Here is a 23,972-nt window from a genome sequence, read left to right as displayed (position 1 = left end):
GGCGACCTCTAATGTGCAGACGCGAGAAAGTCATCGTATGGAATCACTAAACATATTTGCTTCTTTAGCGGAAAAACATCTGGTCCGAACGCAGGATGCATCCGGCATTGTTAGAAAGAACTAAGATGTGCGGGGCGGGTTCGGGGGCGGGGCCAGGGGCGGGGAGGAGCAGAAGGGCCCGGAGTGCAGTACGGCAAGCGGGACGGACAAACCGCCGTTCTTGTTTGGCGTCCGGTTCCTAGGTTCTTGTGTCGTGGAAGTGTGACTGTGGCGGTTTACTGGACGTGAACTCGGCTATGTCGGCCTTCGAGAAGCCTCAGGTCATCGCCCACATCCAGAAGGGCCTCAACTACACGGTGTTTGACTGTAAGTGGGTGCCCTGCAGCGCCAAGTTTGTGACCATGGGCAACTTCGCCCGGGGCACCGGCGTCATCCAGCTGTACGAGATCCAGCACGGGGACCTGAAGCTGCTCCGAGAGGTGGGTGCCGGGCCGGGGCCGGGCCCGGGAGTGCGTGCACACCCGGGGGTCCGCGTCCCTCTGCCGCAGCCTTCGCCCTTCGCCCAGCGTCCCCCCAAAGGTGTAGCTCGAAATGCCCGGGACCGGAGAAGCGGAGTGCACGCTGAGAGATGGCGCTTTCTGACTTCTCCCTGGCGGGCTTGGCACCTCCACGCCCTGCCTCCCCCAGCAGCGCGATTTCGTGTCTCAGTTCCAGGACCTTTGAGGCCGTTTGCGATGGTTTGTGGAGAGGCTGTTGGTAGGCGTATACTATCGATGCTACAGATGCAGAGGAGGCCGAGGACTCCTAACGGTGGAACACTGGAGCAAACCAGCGTGGAGAGGGATAGGGGTTAAAATGGTGGGTAAAGGATGGATGCAGTTTGGATGAAAAGGTACGGGAGGCGTCATCCTCGAGTGCCCGTTTTCCTGATGAGCCGTTTTCTCTACCATCCAAGCACTCATAGAGTTTCAGAACAGGGGTGTGTGTGGCATTGTTGTATTACATAGTTCCTAAAGTTAGGTAGGCTGTCCCAGTCACCAGTTCGGGGTATCTGATCTTGATCCCCACACAAAGTAATTTTCCTTTATGGTGCATTTCTTAAGTACTTCTTCTCTGTGCTGGAAATACACGTTCTGCCCCAGTTATCTCTTAATTCGGTTGAAAACTCTGGGAGAGTAAAGGCAGTATCTTTCTTCAGTAATGGTTTGTAAGGAGCAACCACTCAATAAATATTTACTGAAAGAATGAGTCAGTGTGTGTCTATAAACATGAAATAACCTGCGAAATGTAAATATTGACTTAACAATCATTAGTTAACTTGGGATGAGGGAATACATTGGAAACATGTGGACAGGAGAAAGAATTGTTAAGATCCAGGGCTGGGAAGGTGGCTCAATGGTAGAGCGCTTGCCTTGCATGCATGAGGCCCTGGGTTCGATTCCTCAGCACCACATAAGTAGAAAAAGCTGGAAGTGGCGCTGTGGCTCAAGTGGTAGAGTGCTAGCCTTGAGCTGAAGAGCTGAGGGACAGTGCACAGGCCCAGGGTTCAGGCCCCATGACCAACAACAAAAAATAATAATAATTGTAAGATCTAAGTATTAGGAACAAATCCTAATCAAGGCTTAACCATAGAGCATCTTGTAGACTTAAGAACTTTAAGAAAAGAATTATGATTTGTATATACTTCATGAATACTTCAGATGGACTTTCTAGAGGATTCTGGCAAATTAATAATTGTTTTTCAAAAGTATTGTTCATAAGAGAACAACTTAGAAAGTGTAAATTGAGGTGTCAGAGGGTATCAGCCTTAATTTCAAACTCAGGAATAACCACTTTTACATTTTTGCCTAGTTCCTTTTTGTTGTCTTTTTTGTTTTATCATGAATTTCTGAGAACTTGCACTTTCAAAGTATTGTGCTTCAAAAGGACCAGAAGTAAATGAAAGATGTATCTCTCTGAAAAGCCTGCTGTCTAAAAATACAGTAAAACAAATAAAAAAAACACATTTAAAAACTGAGTGTATTTGGCTGGAATGAAAATGAATGAAAAAGAATATAGATTAAATATTTGGTGGTTCTCATCTCTTAGTGTGCTTTATAATCATTTGATTGTGTTTTGTTGATGTCATTAGTGTGTGTGCGTGTTTTAAAATTTCCTGCTGAGGCTGAGATACGAGAATCGAGAATCGCAGTTTGAAGCCAGCCTAGGCAGTAGAGTCTTAAATTTGTGAGACTCTTAACTCCCAGTAAACCACCAAAGAGCTGGAAGTGGAGCTATGCCTCAAGTGATAAAGTGCTAACTTGGAGTAAAAAAGCTCAGGGACAGCACTCAGGCCCCAAGTTCAAGCCCTGTACTGGCACTCTCCTCCCCGTTTCTCCTCTCTCCTCCTCTCCTCCCCCTCCCCCATATATATATAAATATGTGTGTGTGTGTGTGTATGTGTATTCCTGCCTTAGTCTTTAGTCCTAGAAATTCAGATTCAGTGATACTCTTGTATCTAACTAGTAAGACCTAGATGCATAGACATCAGTATTGTCTTTGAACTCCTGCCATATAATTCTAGTGCATGCTGAGTTGAGAACGATTGGACCAAATAAAATATTAGGGAACATACTTGTGTATATGTGTGCATGTGTGTGTGCACATGCGCGCCAATACTGGGGCTTGAACTCAGGGCCTCTAACTTTTTAAGTTTTGTCCTTGTTGTTTTTGTTTTTTCACTCAAGGCTGGTGTTCTCCTTGAGACTCCATGTCCTCCTTTTCTACATCCAGCTTTTTGCTGGTTAATGGAGATAAGAATCTTGGAGATTTTTTTGTCCTGGCTGGATTACAGATATGCGCTACTGGCTCCTAGCCAAATATTTGATGTATCATGCTAGAACCACCCCCTAAACATGCTCCAAAGCCCATGCATCTTTTTTTCAAAAATAATTTTTATTGTAATTAAGTGACATAAATTTCACAAATTTCACAGTATTGTGAGATAGTGATAGTTCAAGTCACAAATACATTCTAACCTTCATTAGGCAAAGGTCATTATTGTAGTATATAAAGTTTGTGAATTCTATGAGCTTTGACAGTACAACTATTTCTTCCACATCGGTGATATATACATTTCTTTCCTTTTGCTTAGTGGTAGCTGTTCCCTCTATTCCTCTCATTCCCTCCCTCCCATCGCTGCCCTTGAATTGCTTAGTCCATTTTCATAGTTCGAGCATCTTAAGATAACATGTGAAAGAAGCAAATCAGTGTTGATAGTGACTTTATCTCCTTGCTAACAGGATAGATAGAAAATTCAGGGTAGGGTCTCCTGGTATAGTTGAACAGTTGGTTACACCACACAAAGTTCTCTAGCCAAGTGTCTCTTTCCCTTCAAGCCTTGCATCAACTTATAAACCACAAATTTTCCTTAATTGGCACCAGGTACCAAATGAACAGGAATTGCCCTGAAAAATTCAATTATGGTTGTGGATGTTTATACTATAAAAATTAGTAAAAACCTATTTTTTTTAAGTCCCTGCATTCGCTGCCTGTTAGCATTGGGTTGACTAAACCTTTTAATGTTAATTAAGTAGTGCCAGGATGTGGAGGAGGAAATACTGACAAGCTGTACTAGACCCACCCACAGACAGAACAAAAATAGCTCAGCAGAAATGATTGATTATGGGCTTGTTTAATCTTTTGAATGTACTGTTGTAGCAAAGAATGCCAAAGGCTAGATCAAGTAAACTATCATCAATGATCATTTTTGTATCAGATCAACAAAAATTATCCTTTAGATGCTTTTTTTGTGTGAACTATAAATTTTTTAACCAACTAATCAGTTTTCTAGCAAGAAAGAGTTTAAGTTACCACTGAATTCTATGCATAGTTTCTTTTCTATACAAAATGTTTAACAGGGTTAGAGAAGGAGCCGTTTTGTGCCCTATAAAAAAGTAATGTAAGTAGTGTCCTCTCTTAATTCAAGTTACTTTTATAATTTCCACAAATGTGTGAAGAAAGAGAAAACATGCCTGCTTTTAGAAGTTTATTTGCCAACAGAACTCAGCCCTTATGAACAAAATGTGTTCTCACTTCCTGCAAATGATGAGGTGATAAGTTTACATTCATTCATTCTTTCATTTTTTTTTTTTTAATGTCAGTTCTGGGACTTAAACTCAGGGCCTGGGTGCTATCTCTGAGCTTTTCTGCTCAAGGCTAGTTCTTTACCACTTGAGCCATAGCTCAGTTTCTGGCTTTTTGGTGGTTAATTGGAGATAAGAGTCTCCATGGATTTTTCTTCCCTGAGCTGGTTTCACATTGGATCAATCCTTTGTTCTCAGCCTTCTGAGTAGATAGGATTGCAGGTGTGAGCCACCAGTGTCTGCCTTATTTATTTTTTATTTCCCTTTATCTAGTTCAGTGACAGTATGTACAGAGTCACTGTCCCTTATCTGAGCTGCTTGGGTCCAGGAATTTAGATTTCAGATTTTGGAATATTGGCATATATATTATGAGACATATTGGAAATGTCTGAAGTCTAAACACAAAGTTTCAATATATACCTAGACCTGAAGACAATTGCATGCAATATTTTAGTGAGTTTGCCTTTTGACTGTTGAATCACATGATGTGAATTCAGGCATTGAATTTCCTACCTGTGCCACCCTATCTGCATTCAAAGCATTTCAGATATTGGAGCCTTTAGTAGTTTAGATGTTCAGAATAATGGTGTTTCCCTAACATTTCACTAAACATTGAATGCTGCGTGGGAAAATCTGTGGAGCAGTAGACTTCAGTATCCTGTGACAGGAGGGTATTTGATTATATCATTTTCTCGGCCCCTTATGATGAGTATTCTGCACCTGATTTCTGTGAGCCTCATACCTTCAACAGCGTATTAGCATGAGATTGTCTTACTAATGTGATTAGACACAGCACTCAGTGCTGTATACTTTTAAATGAAAGAAACTTCAGATTGGTTAATACTATTAGCGATGTCTTAGTACACACAGGTGTGCAAATTGCTATGAATTGGCAAGGGCCCAGAGCAAGGGTGACATAAACATCTTCTGGTTATAGGACTCTGCAGGGAAACTAGGAGACAGAGGAGTGTTTTTGTGCCTTTGCCATCTGAAAAGAATGATGTCTTCATTATGTTCACATTTCTATTGAGGATCTTAAAGAATAACACATTAAATGCAGAAACTTTTGCTGGGTGCTGGTGGCTCACTCCTGTAGTCCTAGCTACTCAGGGGGCTGAGATCTGAGGATCACATTTCAAGCCAAAGTCCATGAGACTCTTATCTCCAATAAACCACTAGAAAACCAGAAGTGGCACTGTGGCTCAAGTGGTAGAGCGCTTGCCTTGAACTGAAGAGCTGAGGGACAGCGCCAAGGCCCAGAGTTCAAGTCCCAGGACCAACAAAAAAAGGTGTGTGTGTGGGGGCTGGGAAGGTGGCTCATTGGTAGAGTGCTTGCCTTGAATGCGTGAGGTCCTGGGTTCAATTCCTCAGCACTACATAAGCAGAAAAAGCTGGAAGTGGTGCTGTGGCTCAAGTGGTAGAGTACTAGCCTTGAGCTGAAGAGCTGAGGGACTGCGCCCAGGCCCAGAGTTCAGGCACCATGACCTGAAAAAAAAAATGGTGAATCTTTCATACTTGCAAATGATTAGAGATGGTAGTTGTTCCCATTTGAATATCTCTCCAGAGAGATGAGAAAACAAAACTACTTTTGACAGTTATATAGGTTTGTGTGTGTGTGTGTATGCGTGTGTGTGCACGTGTGTGTGCATTCCAGTCCTGGGGCTTGAACTCAGGGCCTAGGTACTGTCCCTGAGCTTTTTTGCTCAAGGGTAGGCTAGTGGCTTTTTGGTGGTTAATTGGAGATGATTGTCTCATGGACTTTCCTGCCCAGGTATAACCCTCAGATTTCAACCTGTTAAAAAGTTAGGACTACCAGCATGAGCCACGCTGGCACCCAGCCACAGTTAAATACTTTTAAATTTGAGGAAGACAACTAAGGAAAGAGTATGACATTTTTTGAAATCAGGAAATATTTTAATTGCTTTTTATATTATGTAATTTTTCAAATCCCATAGCAGAGTCATAAATATTGTGGCTTATAAATAACTGCTTAACTAATGTGTACTCTTTTTTTCCCCCCTCTATCAAGATTGAAAAGGCCAAAGCCATTAAATGTGGAACATTTGGTGCAACATCTTTGCAGCAGAGATATTTAGCTACTGGAGATTTTGCTGGAAACCTTCATATATGGTAAGATTGTCTAATCAGTGTTCTGACAGATAAGACAAGCACTTTTTTTTTGATAGTTTTATTATTCTTCCTTTGAGAGAATTCTAATTAAAATTTTTTCCTCATTCAATATTAACTATAAAAGTATGGAGACTGTATTTTAATATATATTTCTAGATTTCATCTTTTTTTTTTTTTTTTTTGGGTCTGTCGTAGGGCTTGAACTCTGGGCCTGGGTGCTAGCTCAAGGCTGGCACTCTACCACTTGAGCCACAGTGCCGCTTTTCTGATGCTTTATTGGAGATAAGAGTCTCACAGAGCTTCCTGCCCAGGCTGGCTTTGAACCACAATCCTCAGATTTCAGCCTCTTGAGTAGCTAGGATTATAAGAGTGAGTCACCAGTACCCGGCTGGATTTCATCTTTTAAAATCCACTTTATAATAGTATTTTCCTGGATATTTCAAATTATATTGTCAGTATTTATTTCCTCACATACTTTTTGATGCTAGTATTTAAGGCCCTAGATCTGCAAATAAACTTCTGCTCTCTACTGTTAAAAATACAATATACAGGGCCATATACTGGCTGCTCACACCTATTATCCCAGCTACTCAGGAGGCTGAGATATGAGGATCATGGTTCAAAACCAGCCTGGGCAGAAAATTCCACGAGACTCTTTATCTCCAATTAACCAGCAAAAAACTGGAAGTGGAGATGTGGGTCAAGTGATTAAGAGCCAAGTTGAACAGACAATACAAAGTGAAAACAGGAGGTCCTGAGTTCAAGCTCTAATAATTGGGCTCTCTCTTTCTCTTGTGCACTCCCCCATACTCAACCCCCTCACACAAAAGATACAATATACAAAACCTCTTGTATGACATAGAAATTTTGATACTGTGTTTATTTACATTTTGGCAAGAGATTTGACATTACAGAATGCCCAAAAAGTTTGCTTTTTAAATGGTTTAACCTCTAGGCATAATGTTTTAGAAACACATCTGTTGAACAAATCAAGAACAAAATTATTTGGAATGATCAAAGTCACAGTTGTGCCGAGTGCCTTTAATTTTCATGTCTGTCTTAAAGTTATTTCTTTATAGAATTGGCTGAATTGAAAGTTTGTTTTAATTACCTCTCAAGAAAGTAATACAACCATTTAATATATACACTAATGTTTAGAAAGAAACTATATTCCCCATGTCATGTTTTCTAATATGCCTTCCTGGATTCTCACTTAGAATGTGCTACTTTATAATTAAATTACTGTCATGTCTTAGAATCATAATATAAAACTGGATGAAGTAAGTTTATATTCCCTTTGCTTTAGCTGCTTAATAATTAAATTAGTATTTATCACAACTCACATGCTAGTTCATATACTTTCATAGAAATTGGGAGAAAGACCAGTGTGGTATTTCTTTTTCTTAAATTTCTTTAAATTACACTCAACATAAAACTATGTAATAAATATAACTTTTGACAATCTTCTTTGTAGATATTACCAAGTGGCTGTAGATCCTTAGCAGAGTGCTTAGATCCTTAGCATGTCTGAGGTCTTGGATTCAATTCTCAATACTGCAAAAATGTATAAATAGTAAAATATTTCTCCAAGTGTCATCACAGTCCTGTTTCATCTCTTTTGCAGGGGGGTAGTTAGTACTGGGTTTCGCACTCTACTTTTTCAGTCATGCTGGCATTCTACCACTTGAGGCACACTTCAGTTGTGGCTTTTTGTTGGTTGCTTGGAGATAAAAGTCTCTTAGAAGTGGATGTCAGTAGCTCTTGCCTGTAATCCTTGCTATCCAGGAGGCTGAGGATTGCAGTTTGAAATCAGCCTGGGCAGGAAAGTCCATCAGACTCTTACCTTGAATAAAACTATTCAAAAAAAGCTAAAAGTGGTGCTATGGTTCAAGTGGTACAGCACTAGCCTTGAGTAAAAGAAGCTCAGAGAGCTGGGTGCCGGTGGCTCACGCCTGTAATCCTAGCTACTAAGGAGACTGAGATCTGAGGATCACAGTTCAAAGCCAGCCCGGACAGGAAAGTCCATGAGACTCTTATCTCCAATAAATCACCAGAAAACCAGAAGTGGCGCTGTGGCTCAAGTGGTAGAGCACTCGCCTTGCGCTGAAGAGCGCAGGGAGAGCACCCAAGCCCAGAATTCAAGCCCCAGGACTAGAAAAAAAAAAAAGTCTCTCAGATTTGTCTGCTCTAGCAGGCTTTGGGCCTCAATCCTCAAATCTAGTTGAGTAGCTAGGATATAGGTGTGAGCTTCCAGTACCAAACCTATTTAATCTCTTTATTCTTTCCTAAGGATGGTACAGAGATAAACAATCTCTAACCTAGTTTGAGTTAGCTCAGGTTTTTTGTTTTGCTTTGTTTTTTTTTTTTTTGGTCCGGTAGTGGGTCCTGAACTCTGGGCCTGGGCGCTGTCCCTCAGCTCTTCAGCTCAAGGCTAGTGCTCTACCACTTGAGCCACAGCGCCACTTCCGGCTTTTTTCTTTTTGCTTATGTGGTGCTGAGGAATCGAACCCAGGGCCTCAGGCATGCAAGGCAAGCGCTCTACCACTGAGCCACCTTCCCAGCGCTGTTTTGCTTTGTTTTAAAATTAATGTGTGCCAGTATTAGGGCTTGAACTCAAGCCTTGGGTTATGTCTCTGAGCTTTTTCTCATAAGTCTAATGTCTAACACTGGAGCTACAGCTTCATGTCTGGCTTTTTGCTGGTTAATTAGAGATAAGAGTCTCGCTGACTTTTCTGTAGGGGCTGGCTTAAAACCATGATCCTTAGATTTCTGCCTTTTGAGTAGCTGGGATTAAAGGGAAGAGCCACTTGTGCTTCCCTAGCTCAAGGTTTTGGTTAGTGATATTTTATCAGTAAATTTTGCCTTAATAATAAGTTGAGATTATATTTTACTAATAGTCACAGTCCTGGAAGAAAAGCTATTTGAAAACTGGATTATTCCATAGAAAAGTAAGGGTGGAAAAAAGGAAGACAGTAGAAGAAGGCAAGGAGACAGTAAAAGGAGCTGGTTTGGTCCAGCCATTCAATACCCAGCCACCCAGCCCAGCAATACAGCACTTTCCTCCATGTCTTTATCTGAACTGATCTTGAGTTAGATGGCCTTTAGCAGCACTGGCTGGGTTGCTCATTATGACCAACATGAGGAGATAAGTAAAAATATTGTCACTAGGTACTTATTTTTAAAAAAGAAAATAGGGCTGGGAAGGTGGCTCAGTGGTAGAGCGCTTGCCTTGCATGCATGAGGCCCTGGGTTTGATTCCTCAGCACCGCATAAGCAGAAAAAAACAAGGCCAGAAGTGGTGCTGTGGTTCAAGTGTTAGAGCACTCGCCTTGAGCTGAAGAGCTGAGGGACAGCGCCCAGGCCCAGAGTTCAGGCCCCACAACTGGACCAAAATAATAAAATAAAAAAATAAATAAAAATAAAAAAGAAAATAAAAAATTGTCACTAGGTGAGAATAATACATTATGAAGAAAAAATGTATAAAAAATAAAGTCATATTTTATCCTTCAAAAGGGTCTAAACATCAGACTTCCAAGGCCTGCTTTGGAAACATTCTGAATCACTTCGAATTTACTCTACATTTAAAACTGTGAAAATTAGACTGCAGTGTACCAGTGGTCAGCATAGGGGGCCCACCCAGAGATTGTGATTTATAGTATCTGAGGAGGAGCCCACAAATCTACAATTATTAATTAATTTATGAGCTGGTCCTGGGGCTTGACTCAAGACCTGAGCGCTGTACTTGAGCTTTTAATTTTTTTTTGCTGGTTTTGCTGATGCTGGGGCTTAAATTTAGGGACTGGGCGCTGTCCCTGAGCTCTTTATGCTCAAAGCTAGTGCTCTACCACTTGAGCCACAGTACCACTTCTGGCTTTTTCTGAGCAGTTTATTAGAGAGAAGAGTCTCGTGGACTGTCCTGCCTGAGCTGGCTTAGAACCTCGATCCTCAGATCTCAGCCTCCTGATTAGCTAGGATTATAGGTGTGAGCCTATAATTCAGCACCAGCTGAATCTGCATTTATTAATAAGTCCACCTAGATAGACCAACTTTAAAGAACGCTAAGTAGGCACAGGAATTCAAATTCCAAGTTGAATAATAACAATTCTCACTGGGGGCTTGGAAGAACATGTAGAGAGGAAAATTCAGAAGTAAACATATAAAGTATCTTCATCGTAAAACTCATTTGTAAGCAAAATTTTAAGTATATATTTATCAAAAACTGAAACTTATACACAGTAAAGCAATGTAATGTTTTATGTAAACAAATATTTACATATTGAATTTATATGTGTATAATTTTTTGTGTAACAAGGTTTGACCTCAATGTCTCACATTTGCTAAGTAGGCACTAAACTGTTAGGCCACATTTTCAGCCCTATTTGCACTAGTTATTTTTGAGATAGTATCTTGCTTACATGCCTGGACCACACTGCCTATTCTACAGTTTCTGTCAGAGCTGGGATCATAGGCACACTCTAACATAATCAGCTTCTTCTTACTGAGAGGGGACTCTTGGATTTGGCTGTCAGCACTGGCCTTGAACTTCAGTCCTTTGGTTCTCAGACTTCAAAGTAGACAGGATTACCGGAAGGCATGAACCATCTAGACCTCCCTGCATAGTCTTAAAGTTTAGTTCTGGATTAAGCTGTTTGGGCATGTGGTATAAGTAGACTGTGTTTTCTGTTTAGGAATTTGGAAGCTCCGGAGATGCCAGTGTATTCTGTAAAGGCTCACAAAGAAATTGTAAACACGATAGATGGTGTTGGTGGACTTGGAATTGGGGAAGGAGCACCTGAAATTGTGACTGGTAGTCGAGATGGTGAGTCAGCGAGTCTGTTTCTGAAAAACCTCTCAAATGAAAGTCTATGCAGCAGTACATCCTCATGGAAACCCTCTTCAGTCCACCTGACCCTCCAACTCCCAGCAAGCGTGTGTCTACGTTTTAATGGGCAAGTTTGATTGTGTGTTCCCCCATATTGCAGACTTCAGGTATTTTAACACTGAGGCAGTAGCACTTACTATTTTCATGTTGTGTAAGTTCAATGACTGACAATGATAGTTTCCTTTAAACCTTGAAAGATTTAAAATGTCTTTGCAGGTTTTTGAGGCAGCTGACGACATAATGTGGGTGGCAGCGTTCCATTTTATTTTTTAATAAAGGCAGAATTAGTACTTGTGAAACTTGTCATTGACAGCCAGTTCTGTAATCCATCCACTGAGCACTATTGAAAGCTCTAACGTCTCCTAGCTTTTATCTTGGGGTGGTCTATAAGGAGCAGATCCAAAGAAAGCTGTTCCGAATATCTGTCTTGGAGTCAGTGTTTGTTGATTCATGAAGGAATGGAGATTGGTAAAAAAGAGTTAGAACTTTCCAATAGTTACTCAAGAGCAGCTGTGTTTTAGCAATCAATTGTTTTTACTCAGAGCAGTATAGAACATACAAGGTAAAATAGCCTTCGTCTACCATATTAAACCATTAGGTTTTCTTCCTCTTTCAAGTTTTATCTATAATTTATATATTCTAACGTGAATAAAATTAGATATCTTACTTAGTTCATGTAAGATTTGTCAATGCAAATGTTAATGTTCCCATAATTATTATTTCAATGACTGTTTTGCTGTTGTATGACTCTACCATAGGGTTCTTAACTGTGCGTCTATTAATTAACATTCAATATGCTATTAGGATTTTTGGTTTTTATTGTTAGGAGAGTAACTGAAAATAATTAATGATTATTAGCATGAGAAGAATAAACATTTTTAGGCTGAGATTTGAAGACTTCAGTTGGAACTCAGCCTGGGCAGGAAACTGTGAGACTTATCTCCAATAAACTACCAAAAAGCCAGAAGAGCAGTTGTGGCTTAAGTGGTAGAGTGCTAGCCTTGAGAAAGAAAACCTCAGGGACAGTGCTTAGGCCCTGAGTTCAAGCACTAGAACAAGCACATACAAAAGAATAAAAGTGTTTTTTTTTTTTTTTTTATAATAGACTCTAAGAATAAACATATTTTGTGATTTCTAAATTTTATTCCCAAAGTTTATGAAATACGGTTATAATGTGGACGACATGGGTTTCTAGCTTATTCTAATGACATTGGTTTTTTTTTTCTGTCTGATTTTATTTATTTGTTTATTGATAGATTGATTGTAGGTTCTGGGCTTGAACTCAGGGCCTGAGTGCTGGCCCTTACTTGTTTTGCTTGAGTCATAGCTCCACTTTTTCACTCTAATTTTATAAATTAAAAATAGTACTCCAGGGGCTGGGAAGGTGGCTCAGTGGTAGACGCTTGCCTTGCATGCATGGGGCCCTGGGTTTGATTCCTCAGCACCACATAAGCAGGACAAAAAAAAAAGCCGGAAGTGGCGCTGGGGCTCAAGTGGTCGAGTGCTAGCCTTGAGCTGAAGAGCTAAGGGACAGCGCCCAGGCCCAGAGTTCAGGCCCCAAAACTGGACCCCCCCCCTAAAAAATAGTATTCCATTCCAACTTGTGTTAGTGTCTTTCTGTATTTACTTACTAATTCATTTTGTTTTATGAGTTGTCTTTTAATGTTCTTTGCTAATTTAACTGTTAGAAAGTTACCACAAATCTACCAATTTGTGTAAATGGTGTAGGGTTAGATAATAATCTCATGTTTTTGAGAAATGTTTTTCTCCTTATAGGAGCCCTTATAATGAGCATCTTTATCCTTGGAGATAAATATAGTGAGATATCTCTCCCTTTTCCAAGTTTATTACTGCCTTTAACATTTTTCTTTTTCTATTCTCTCTCAGATACTTATAATTACCTTTTAGCCATATAATGACATACATATGCATTTCTTGTAGTCAGTGCCAATACTTAGTAAAGTCTTGTAATAAGACTTAACAGGAGGGGGTTGAAATTAAATTGAGAAGAAATATTTGTTAATTTTGTTTAACATTTCCCTCCTTATGGCTGTCTAAGGGAAATTAAACTTAATTGTATGAAAATAGTATTCCTAAAAACCCCATGTAAAAAACTGCAGATGTAAAAATTAGAGCTTTTCTTCTGTATAAGAAAAATGCTAAGGGTTATATAAGGGAAAAACAAAAATCAAAACAATGCTGGTATTCTAAGTAAATAATACATTAATTTTACGTCAAACAAAGAAAACAAGGCATGGTCTGACTACACAAACTTGTGTTTGCCCTGTGAGTCATAACGTGTGGAAAACTTAGGAACAGTTGTTGGCTTTTCTGTGTATTTGTTACAAAATCATGTTAAATAGTAACATATGGGCTTGTATCTCTGATATCAAATAAAATTAACCAATTAGAAGTCAGGTAAATGTGAGTATTTTCAAACGCCTTAACATCTGTAATATTGCCATGTGTACAGAAAGCCTTGTGATTGGTCACTTTTATTCCTGGCAGGAACTGTGAAGGTGTGGGACCCACGGCAAAAAGATGACCCTGTTGCTAATATGGAACCTGTACAAGGAGAAAACAAGAGAGACTGTTGGACTGTGGCATTTGGTAAACTCTTGGGGAATGCGGGTATTTGGAGTTCAGATGAAAAAAATCAAAGTATTTGAAGATTACTCCCCCCCCCATTCACACACACCCCATTCTTTTTTTTTTTTTTTTTTGGTCAGTCATGGGGCTTGAACTCTGGGCCTGGGCGCTGCCCTCAAGGTCAAGGTGAGAGCTCTACCACTTGAGCCATAGCACCACTTCCAGTTTTCTGGTAGTTTATTGGAGATAAGAGTCTCAGACTTTCCTGCTCGGGCTGGGTTTGAACTGTGATCCTCAGATCTCAGCCTCCTGAGTAGCTAGGATTACAGGCGTGAGCCCCTGGTGCCCAGCTACCATTGTTTCTTTTCTTTTCCGTGTGTGTGTGTGTGTGTGTGTGTGTGTGTGTGTGTGTGTGTGTGTGTGTTCTGGGGCTTGAACTCTGAGCCTGGGCGCCACTTCGGCTTTTTCTGTTTATGTGGTGCTGAGGAATCGAACCCAGGGCCTCATGCATGCGACACAAGCACTCTACCACTGAGCCACTTTCCCAGCCCTTAAAATTGTTTGAGTACAAAAAATAATTTTGCTGGTAATGGAAATGGGCCATATTTAGTCTTTGGAGACAAGGTGTTAATATGTAGCCCAAACTGGCCTTGAACATTTCACTCCTTCTGCCTCAGCCTCTTGAATACCTGCATTATAGACATGCACCACTACCTCTGGTTCCATATTTGGTCAACCTCTCTCTTTGTTCTGCTTTTACTCAGTATAATCCTACTGAGTTAATAAGAATGAAAAGTGAATTAACATTGTAAACTGTTTACTATGTGTTTTCAAAAATTGGACAGTTTTGTATTTACTTAGTGGTACTGTGGGCCTCGCACATGTGCAAGTACTCTACACTGAGCTACATTCCTCCAATCCTTTTTAAGTTTCCCCCTTGTATAACTAATCAATGCAAATGAAAAATAAGAGGACCTTTTATTTTCTTTTAAGATTTTGAGGCAGGGTCTTGATAATTGCCTAGGCTGTCTTGGAATGTGGTACCTAAACCTCTTGAGTGGCTGGGATTACAAGTGTACATCACCAGACCCACCTAGGACTGATATTTAATCAGAGAAAGTGTTTCTATTTCCAACTTCTTCCTTTCAGATGGGAATTACTTTGTGCTTATATACTATGATCAATAATATGAACTTGCATGTGTTTGGGGCAGAAATTTCAGGATCCGTATTTGGAATGATTCTTTACAAATTGATATGGTAATAACCATATATAGTTTAGTAAAGAGAGCAAGAGGCCCGTATTAATTACAGTATGAGGAATAAAGAGTTCCGTGATGGGCTGGGAGTATGGCTCAGTGGTAGAGTGCTCACCTTGCATACATGTAGTCCTGGGTTTGATTCCTCAGTCTACATGCACAGAAAGCTGGAAGTGGTGCTGTGGCTCAAGTGGTAGAGTGCTAGCCTTGAGCAAAAGAAGCTCAGGGTCACTGCCCAGGCCCTGGGTTCAAACCCTGGGACTAGCAACAACAACAACAAAAGTTCCATGAGGCGTAGAGAGATCCAGAAGGAATCCAGAGGGATCGATGCCTCAGACACATTGGATTTCCACCTCAGGTGTTGAAGGGAAATATCAAATATAAGGGAGTAACTTGAAACTGCCCCAAAACATCTAGAAAGGAATAGTGGTAGGAGTAACCTTAGAGATGGCCCTGGACCATGGCCAGGAGTCTTTGAATGGTCTGGAGGTAAACTTCTGAAGGCATTTACATGAGGGATTTGATCCTGCACCTTTAAGAACTTTACTGGTGAAGTGTGGAGAGGAGAAATGAGTAGTCAGGAGCTATGAGGTTGCACTCTTGGCAATATCCCAGGGAAGAGTAGTTACATGAAATGAGCAAGGTTACATTATAGCAGAATAAGTAGAACTTGTCACACTTTGGGATTTCTGTCCATGGCAGCTGAATTTTTGACAATCATCGTGAGGTGAAAAGTGTTGTTAATCCAGAGCTAGCTGGGTGCCATTGTCTCATGTCTGTAATCCTAGCTGCTCAGGAGGCTGAGATCTGAGTATCTTGGTTTGAAGCCAGCCAGGGCAGAGAAGTCTGTGAGACTTTTATCTAGTTAACCAGAAAACAAAACAAAACATCAAAAAGCCAGAAATGGAGGTGGGGCTCAAGTGGTAGAATACCAGCCTTGAGTGGAAAAAGCTCAAGGACAGAGCTCAGACCCTTAGTTCAAGACCCATTACTGGCAGGCGTGCGTGCATGCGCACGCGCACACACACGTATACACACACACACACACACACACACACACACACACACACACCAAAATAAATGAAAAGCTCACGAAAGGTGGGATGCCTTTAAAGGAAGTTGACAGAGACAGTTTAGACCATCACAAAGTTAAGATGCTGCTGTACCATCATCTAGTTGGAGGCTGAGAGGAAAAGGCAGGCATTGTGTGTGATAAGATACCTAGATTAGCCAGCACAGTGACCAGCTTCTCCCTCCCTTCACACACTTTCCTGAGCATGAGGTCCTTAACAAAGATGATCCTGGATCTAAGCCTGATGGATTTAATTACAGAATATAAACTTCGGATGTGAGCATCCACACTAACACTAGTCACAACATGCTCCACCTCATTGAAGCTTTCCTTGTAAAAACAGAAGAATACCAGAACTTTTTTTTTTTTTTTTGCCAAATAAGTAGGCTTAGTTTCTGTTTGAATTGAAACAGTAAAAGAAAAGAAATAGAAACATAGAGGTGATAGTTGAACAGTAGGTGATCTGTAGCCTTTGTAGTCTTTGTATAGAGAAAGCATTGTCTTTCAACTTCAAATCCTATGAACACTTTCAAGTTACCCTCTGTATTGAATTTCAAGTAATTAACTTGGTTTTAAAAAATTAAATGCCAATTTAATTATCTTGGCATCTTGTCAGGATTGATAAAAGGGAATTCTACCTACCATGAGGTTTTGTTTTGTTTTGTGCTGGTTCTGGGGCTTGAACTCAGGGCCTTAGCTATCTGTTAGCTGGTTTTTTAGTTTTTAGTTTTATTTTGCTCTACTTCAGGCATTTTAGTGATTAATTGGAGATAAATCTCTCAGACTTTCTTTCCTGTTTGGGCTGGCTTTGAATTGCAACCCTCAGATCTTAGTTTTCTGAGTAGCTAGGATTACAGATATGAGCCAACAGCATCTGGCCTCAATGTGGTTTTTCTAAGTCAGATATAGTTTTATAACATTTTTTAGCAGCCTTCAAATTGGTAAAAACCTGAAATATTGTATCTTGACTTGCAGGCAATGCTTATAATCAAGAGGAGCGTGTTGTTTGCGCTGGCTATGATAATGGAGATATCAAACTGTTTGATCTCAGAAATATGTCACTGCGGTGGGAGACAAACATAAAAAATGGGGTAATGTGTTGTCTGATGCAATTCATTTACTCTGAATATGTTTTTGTCCCCCTTGAACCACTACTAAGTTCTGGGGGCACCTCTTTTAACTTATTTCAGTCAACCTTTTACTGATGTTTTGCCTTGCTTTGTTTTGTTTTCTAGTACTAGGAGTTGAACTTAGGACTTCATTCTTGCTAGGCAGGTGCTCTACCATTTCCAGTTGAGGCTTACTCTACTCCTGTTGCCTTTTGAACTGTGATCCTTCTATTTCTGTCTCCCTAGTAGCTGGGATGACAGGCATGTGCCACCATGCCTGGCTTGTTTTTGAGATAGAATTTCATTAACTTTTGACTGGGCTTGCTCAAACTGTAATCTTCCTGTCTGCCTCTCAAGCAGCTGAAATTACAGGCATGTATCACCTTTCATTGACCCTTGGAGCCTTACCTCCTTGGGAATCCAATGAAAACCCTGCTTGCTTTCTTTAGAAAGTAGACATATACTCCTCTATGGTTTGTTCAATGTCAAAGGAGTCAGTGGACCTGTGCCTGTCTGTGAATCTTGTAGGTTATACAGTGTGATATCAAGAAAAACAAAGGAGAGGCTTCTTTTTTGCCTGAAGTTATAACAACTTCTCCATCTGAGAGTTTCTCCAACTCTCTTTGGGTTTTTGGTTCCGGAGTGCACACCTATACTGCAGAATGTGATTCCCTCCTGTTTTCTGGGGGCGGCCTTGACAGCTAAATGATGTGAAGTTACATGCTGGCTTCTGAGATATGTTCACTGAACATGCAAGCCCACAATGGTTTGGTTGATCATAGTAATAATAGTGTTTTGATTGAAAAAAATGACTGTTTAAAAGCCATTTTACCACGTTTAAATGGCCCTCTTTAGTAATGGAGAGATTATCAGTAATAAATATTCTCTGCTTTCAGGTATGTAGCTTGGAGTTTGACCGGAAAGACATAAGTATGAATAAGTTAGTGGCTACATCTCTGGAAGGAAAATTCCATGTCTTTGATATGCGAACCCAGCATCCAACCAAAGGTTTTGCCTCTGTTTCAGAAAAGGTATGAAGAAGATGGCTTCCATGGCGAGGAATGATTGCTTGTTTCAGGCTAATAAATTCAGTCAATCACCAGGTTTCCTCCAGGTCTTCATGTGAAAGGAACTATTTTTTATTATATTCTTGTGAGATCTTCATAAGTTTTTTTTTTTAAAGAGCACAACACATTTTGGTCACTTTATTAAATGACATTAAGTAGTTTTAAGTTTCAACTACTAAACAGCACTTTGAATGGTGAAAACACAGATAGTATATTGTCATACTTGAATGCTTGTCTTTACTTCACAAGTTTTTTTATGATAACAGTAATTCCCAAAGTTAACCAACTGGAAACTTCTTGCTTATAATAAAGATCTTAGTTGGCTAGGAATCTTATTTTGTAGTATAGGGACAGTCATAAGAAACCTAGCTGGTACTAAGAATTTGATTAACAGAAACCTATCCTGGTATTTTCTAACAAATATATAATGTTCATGTGAATAAGCAGTTGATACACTTTTCAAAATGTATTAAGCTGGGTGCTGGTGGCTCACGCCTATAGTCCTAGCTACTCAGGAGGCTGAGATCTGAGGATCACAGTTCAAAGCCAGCCCAGGCAGGAAAGTCCCTGAGCCTCTGGAAGTGGTGCTGTAGCTCAAGTGGTAGAGCACTCGCCTTGAGCTGAAGAGCTGAGGGACAGCGCCCAAACCCAGAGTTCAAGCCCCACGACCAACCAAAAAAAAAAAAAAAAGCACAAAAAGCCAAAATGTAGTAATATACATCAATTATGTCATTTCTGTGTATTATTTTGTGTTCTAGTTTTCTATATTAAGTGAAATTATTTGAAGCATCAGTTACTGTGCTTAATACACAGTAGTAATATAAATATATAAATATATATATATATACACACTTATGTGACTATGAACATTATAAATCTATGGTCCTTATTTTGAAGACTGGACAAGTCAACTGCAATAGACTGAAAACTAATGTATAAAGGAGAATTTTATATTTGCCACTCAGTTTTCCAGGGAACCCAAGACTACTATAAAAACTAGTGTTAAGAAGAAAATCAGTCTATACTTTTCTTTCACTAAGGGAGAAGTGTTAATATAAATTTGTATTTGGGTGCTTTTCTCCTTAGAATGAACTAGAGATGTTTAATATGTAAAATCTAGTCTCATAATTTATATGGTATTATAAACTTTTTAATCCAGTAGAATTTTGTTCATAGAGCGATGAAGAAAATAATGCTTTTCCTAATTTCTGATGGGCTCTCATAAGTTTCTGTGGGCCTCAAGAAGAGATGTGTTAGAAAAAAACCTTCATTCCTTTCCCAACCACTGGAGTTACAGAGTAAAACGCTTTGTTTGTGAGGTTTCTCTTCAGGTTTCTCTTCTCTTTCACATGTAAATCACAATGTGTCTCTTGTCCTGTCTAGGCTCATAAATCTACCCTCTGGCAGGTCCGGCACCTGCCCCAGAACCGAGAGCTCTTTCTGACAGCTGGGGGCGCTGGCAGCCTTCACCTCTGGAAGTAGTAAGTCCCCTCCAGTGTGCTCTGCTTCTTTTTAAGTACTTGTGGGTGTAAAGTAGGATTAGATTGAACTTTTTTGTCTTTTTTCCTCCATTGACTTATTGGTTCATTTGGGTATGATTGAAACTTTCATGATGTTACATAACTGTTGTTTTCTAAGCATCTTTTTTAATGCACTTTTTAATTAACATGTTAGTTTTCTTTTGGCACATTAAATATAGTTGTCATTGTAGTATCTTCCATATATCAAAAGAGCTTAGGAACTTTTTCTTAATTTTTGCACACTTTTTTTTTTAATGCAGAGCCTGAATTCAGGGTCTCTTACTCAACCTCTTCACTCGTGGCTGGTGTTCTACCGCTTAAGCCACACCTCCATTTATACTTTTTTGCTGATTAATTGGAGATAAGAAGATAATTTTGTTTCCCTGCCCAGGCTGGTTTCAAACCAAGATTCTCTGATCTCAGCCTCCTAAGTAGTTAGAATTATAGGTGTTGAGCCACCAGTGCCTAGTGCCAATATTTGAAAAATAAAGTGAAATATTTGGCCTGAGTCTTTTGCCTACCTCTGGAAGGTAGAAAAAAGACTGGAATTTTTTATTTTAGATCCTGCTAATTCAGTTGCCTAAATTCATAAGATATCATTGCAATAGAACCAAAAACAGCCCAAGACTACTGATTGGTTTTTGTGTTAGTTACTTTTGCATAGCTGTGACAAAACACCTGTGGAATTTAAGGCAGGATTCATTTGGCTCATGGTTTCAAAGACTTGAATCCATGGTCACTTGACCTCATGCCTTGGTCAAACATGGTGATGGGAGCCCGTGGCAGAGAAGTCGTGTTTTCTCACGGCAGAAAGGGGAAGAGACCTGGACACAAACCTTCAAAACCTCGCCCCAGTCTAATTCTTCTCACTAGGCCCACCTGCTAAACTTTCTAGACGCTCCCCAAAACAGCACCACTAGTTAGATCTAAGTGTTAACACATTATAGTCATCAGGGTACATTCCTTATTCAAACCATAACAATATCCAAGAACTATTGTTTGCCTACTGTGTACCTAGGTCCAATGAGGTACTGTGAGAGATGTTACTAGTCACTGTTTAAACATCTAATACAAATTGGGAGTGAGTGATGTTTCTGAATTTCTTACTAGCAAAGTAAGAAAAAAATAAAATCTTTCTCGAAACACCACGTAAGTACATACATGTATGTATGAGTATACACACACATACACCTCCATAACTGAATTTGTTTGGTTTAGTTTTTGGGTTTTTTTTGTGTGTGTTTGTATCAGAGTTTGAACCTTCAGCGGGACAAGGTTAGCAGGGCCACCTCGAGCCTATACTTTCTCATAAGAGCTACGAAGTATTCCTTGGCCTGGGAATTGGGTGGCCATGTGGCAGCATGTACTTTCTGTGAGGTTACAGAAAAGTGATCACAGAGCCTGGGGAAAGCAGTAGAGAGACACTAAGACTTTGTTTTGCTTTGTTTATAAGAGATGTGTAGATATTTCTGCTAAAGGATAAAGCCATTGGAAAGAGACTGATTTTTTTTTTGTTGTTGTTGTTGCTCCAATATGGGGTTTTTCTTTGTTTTGTTTTTGTGCCAATCCTGGGACTTGAACTAAGGGCCTGGGTACTGTCCCTGAGTTTCTTTGGTTCAAGGATAGCACTCTACTTGAGCCACAGTGCCACTTTCAGCTTTTTCTGAGTACGTTTTGGGAGATAAGAGTCTCATGGACATTCCTGCCTGAGTTGTCTTCAAACCATTATCCTCAGATCTCAGCTCCTGAATAGCTAAGATTACAGGTGTGAGTCACTGGTACCAACTAGGACCACTAAGTTTTTATTAACAGTACTTGGGGGTTTCAGTGTGAACATCCCATACATGTGTACAGTGTATTCTGAACATGTTTATGGCTTCTATATATATTACATTCCCTTAACTCCCCTCTTTTCAAACACAATTTCATGGGTTTCATTATGCTTTCTTTGTATGTGTGTGTTATGTGTATGTGTATGTATAAAATATATGTATATATAATATATATATATACATATATATATATATATATATATACACATAACACACACACTTGGAGGTGCATTTTGTATCTGTCTCTATCTGTTTGGAGGGGAAAAATAAATTTTCCTCTAAACACCACTCATCCACACATATACATGTGCACATGCATCCATAATCAAGGAGTTTTAGTTTTTTTGTTTTTTTGCTGGTATCAGGGCTTAAATTCAGGAACTTCAATTGGACAAGTTTAGCTTGCAGTTAGGCATAGGGCCATCTCTGTCGTAAGTGCTACAAAGTGCACTCATGCACGCGCATGTACACACACACACACATTCATTGAATTGTCACAGTCCTAGTTCATACTACCCAGTAAGTCTTGCCTTTATGCTACAACAGTTATATTTGTTTTTTTTTCCTTTAGAAAAATATGTCCTCATTGAATTCTCCCTCTTTTTTAGTATGGATATCTCAGGATTGTATTTATATAGAAGTGTAGATGATCTACATGTCTTATATACACATGTGTGTATATATGTATACATACATATAAATGCATATATCTGTATTTACACAGGGTTTTATGAAACGGATGAACATCTTTTTGCAGTGTCCTGATAGTTGATTAGTGGAGAAAATTTAAAGTTGTTTCACTTTAAATAAATGGAACTGTAATATTGGTAAAAGGAATAAACCTGTTATACGATGTTTGGGGAATAGGGACAAGGTGAGTAGCGTCTCTACTCATGTACAGCTCAACATTGTGAAGATTCTTGAAGTAACTGCTCTGTAAATCAAGTGAGAAAGAAAACCAGTGTCAGTGAAGTTTATGGATAAAAATAAAATGGCAAATGCTAAGCCTTCTCTCCCCTTCCCTCTGTGATCTGGCTTTCAGTGAATACCCCATGCAGCGCTCCAAGAAAGATTCCGAGGGCATGGAGATGGGAGTCATGGGTTCTGTCAGCCTTCTGCAGAATGTGACACTGTCCACCCAGCCCATTTCCAGTATGGACTGGAGTCCAGACAAAAGGGGGCTCTGCATCTGTAGTTCATTTGACCAGATGGTGAGAGTACTGATTGTTACAAAGCTCCAGACAATCTGACCTGAAGACTATGGACTTGGAGATTCCTAGAGAGACACTGAAGAACTGCAGATGTGTCCTGGGGTACTCTGACCCTCAAACAATCAGATTTGGCTGATGGATGAAGGCCACAGGCACCAACCTCTAGCCTCTCTCCAGGTGCAGCCAGTGACCTGACTAGACACTTACTTGCTGCTGCACTTGGGACCACATATCTCTGGATCAGTTCTATTTCTCCCTCATCTATTTCTAATACATAGTCAGAAGCCAGTGTGGTGGTGCACATCTGTAGTCTCTGCTACTTAGGAAGCTGAGGCAGAAGGATTACCCGAGTCCATGAATTCTGAGTCAACCTGGACAACATTTAGAGACCCCATCTTAAAAAATAATCATTAATTAAAAATAAATGTTGCCAGGTGCCAATGGTTCATGTCTGTAATCCTAGCTGAGGATTACAGGAAACTGAGCTACAATGAGGATTGAGTTTGAAGCCAGCCTGGGCCAGAAAGTCTGTGAGACTCTCATCTCTAACCGGCAAAAAGCTGAAAGTGGCGCGATGGCTCAAGTGGCAGAGCACTAGCCTTGAGTGAAAAATTTCAGGGACAGCGCCCAGGCCCTGAGTTCAAGCACCAGGGTGATGTGTGCTTGCATGTGTGCATGAATGTGCGCGCACACACACACACACACAAAGTTCTGGAATTAAATTTTAAAAATGAAATTAAAACTGAAAACCAAAGTTAATTGTTAATATTTAAAGATAAATGTTTTCTCCATCTCTATAAAGTTTCGTATTTTCTCTTTAAACTTGTATTACATTATAGTGTTTACAATGTTGTGAGATGAGTCACTTCATTCATTTAAAATAGTTTGCCTTAGAAAATCACTACTGTGAATTAACCTTCTCAATACATTTTGAGGAATTCCAGTAACTTTCTGTACAGAACATTATTTTACCAAGTACCAAAACATAACTGTTTTCAGCAGTATGAGTCATAAAATGAAATACTGTAATTACAGACTCTTTTGTACATAGAACGCAGGAGCTGAGTTAGTAAGACTTGATTGTTAATTGTGATGAATGAGGATGAAATATTGGAGACTGAGGAGGTTGAAGCCTTATTTTTTTGGTCAAGCCTTTTAAGTATATTTTATAAATAAAC

The 23,972-nt window shown here is 39.8% G+C and overlaps 1 protein-coding gene across 1 annotated transcript; it reads left to right on the top strand.

Annotated features, from left to right (window-relative positions):
- Positions 1–203: 203 nt before the first annotated feature.
- Positions 204–23,365, top strand: Dnaaf10 (dynein axonemal assembly factor 10). Its single transcript, XM_042683098.1, has 8 exons — positions 204–479; positions 6,154–6,254; positions 10,943–11,073; positions 13,645–13,746; positions 17,031–17,146; positions 18,061–18,195; positions 19,615–19,712; positions 22,626–23,365. The coding sequence occupies exons 1-8, from the start codon at positions 297–299 to the stop codon at positions 22,831–22,833; spliced, it is 1,074 nt and encodes a 357-aa protein (XP_042539032.1). The 5' UTR covers positions 204–296; the 3' UTR covers positions 22,834–23,365.
- Positions 23,366–23,972: the final 607 nt, after the last annotated feature.

The sequence above is a fragment of the Dipodomys spectabilis genome, unplaced genomic scaffold, assembly GCF_019054845.1.
Source record: "Dipodomys spectabilis isolate Male_0828 unplaced genomic scaffold, ASM1905484v1 ptg000079l, whole genome shotgun sequence".
NCBI classification, from domain to species: Eukaryota; Metazoa; Chordata; class Mammalia; order Rodentia; family Heteromyidae; genus Dipodomys; species Dipodomys spectabilis.
This window is presented reverse-complemented; position numbering and strand designations above follow the sequence as displayed.

Excerpts from the sequence above, each read along its gene's own strand:
- Dnaaf10 (XM_042683098.1), top strand. The coding sequence starts at position 297 with ATGTCGGCCTTCGAGAAGCCTCAGGTCATCGCCCACATCCAGAAGGGC. Across the intron at positions 11,074-13,644 it reads TGTGACTGGTAGTCGAGATG|GAACTGTGAAGGTGTGGGAC; the intron begins GTGAGTCAGCGA and ends TATTCCTGGCAG. Across the intron at positions 18,196-19,614 it reads TTGCCTCTGTTTCAGAAAAG|GCTCATAAATCTACCCTCTG; the intron begins GTATGAAGAAGA and ends TGTCCTGTCTAG.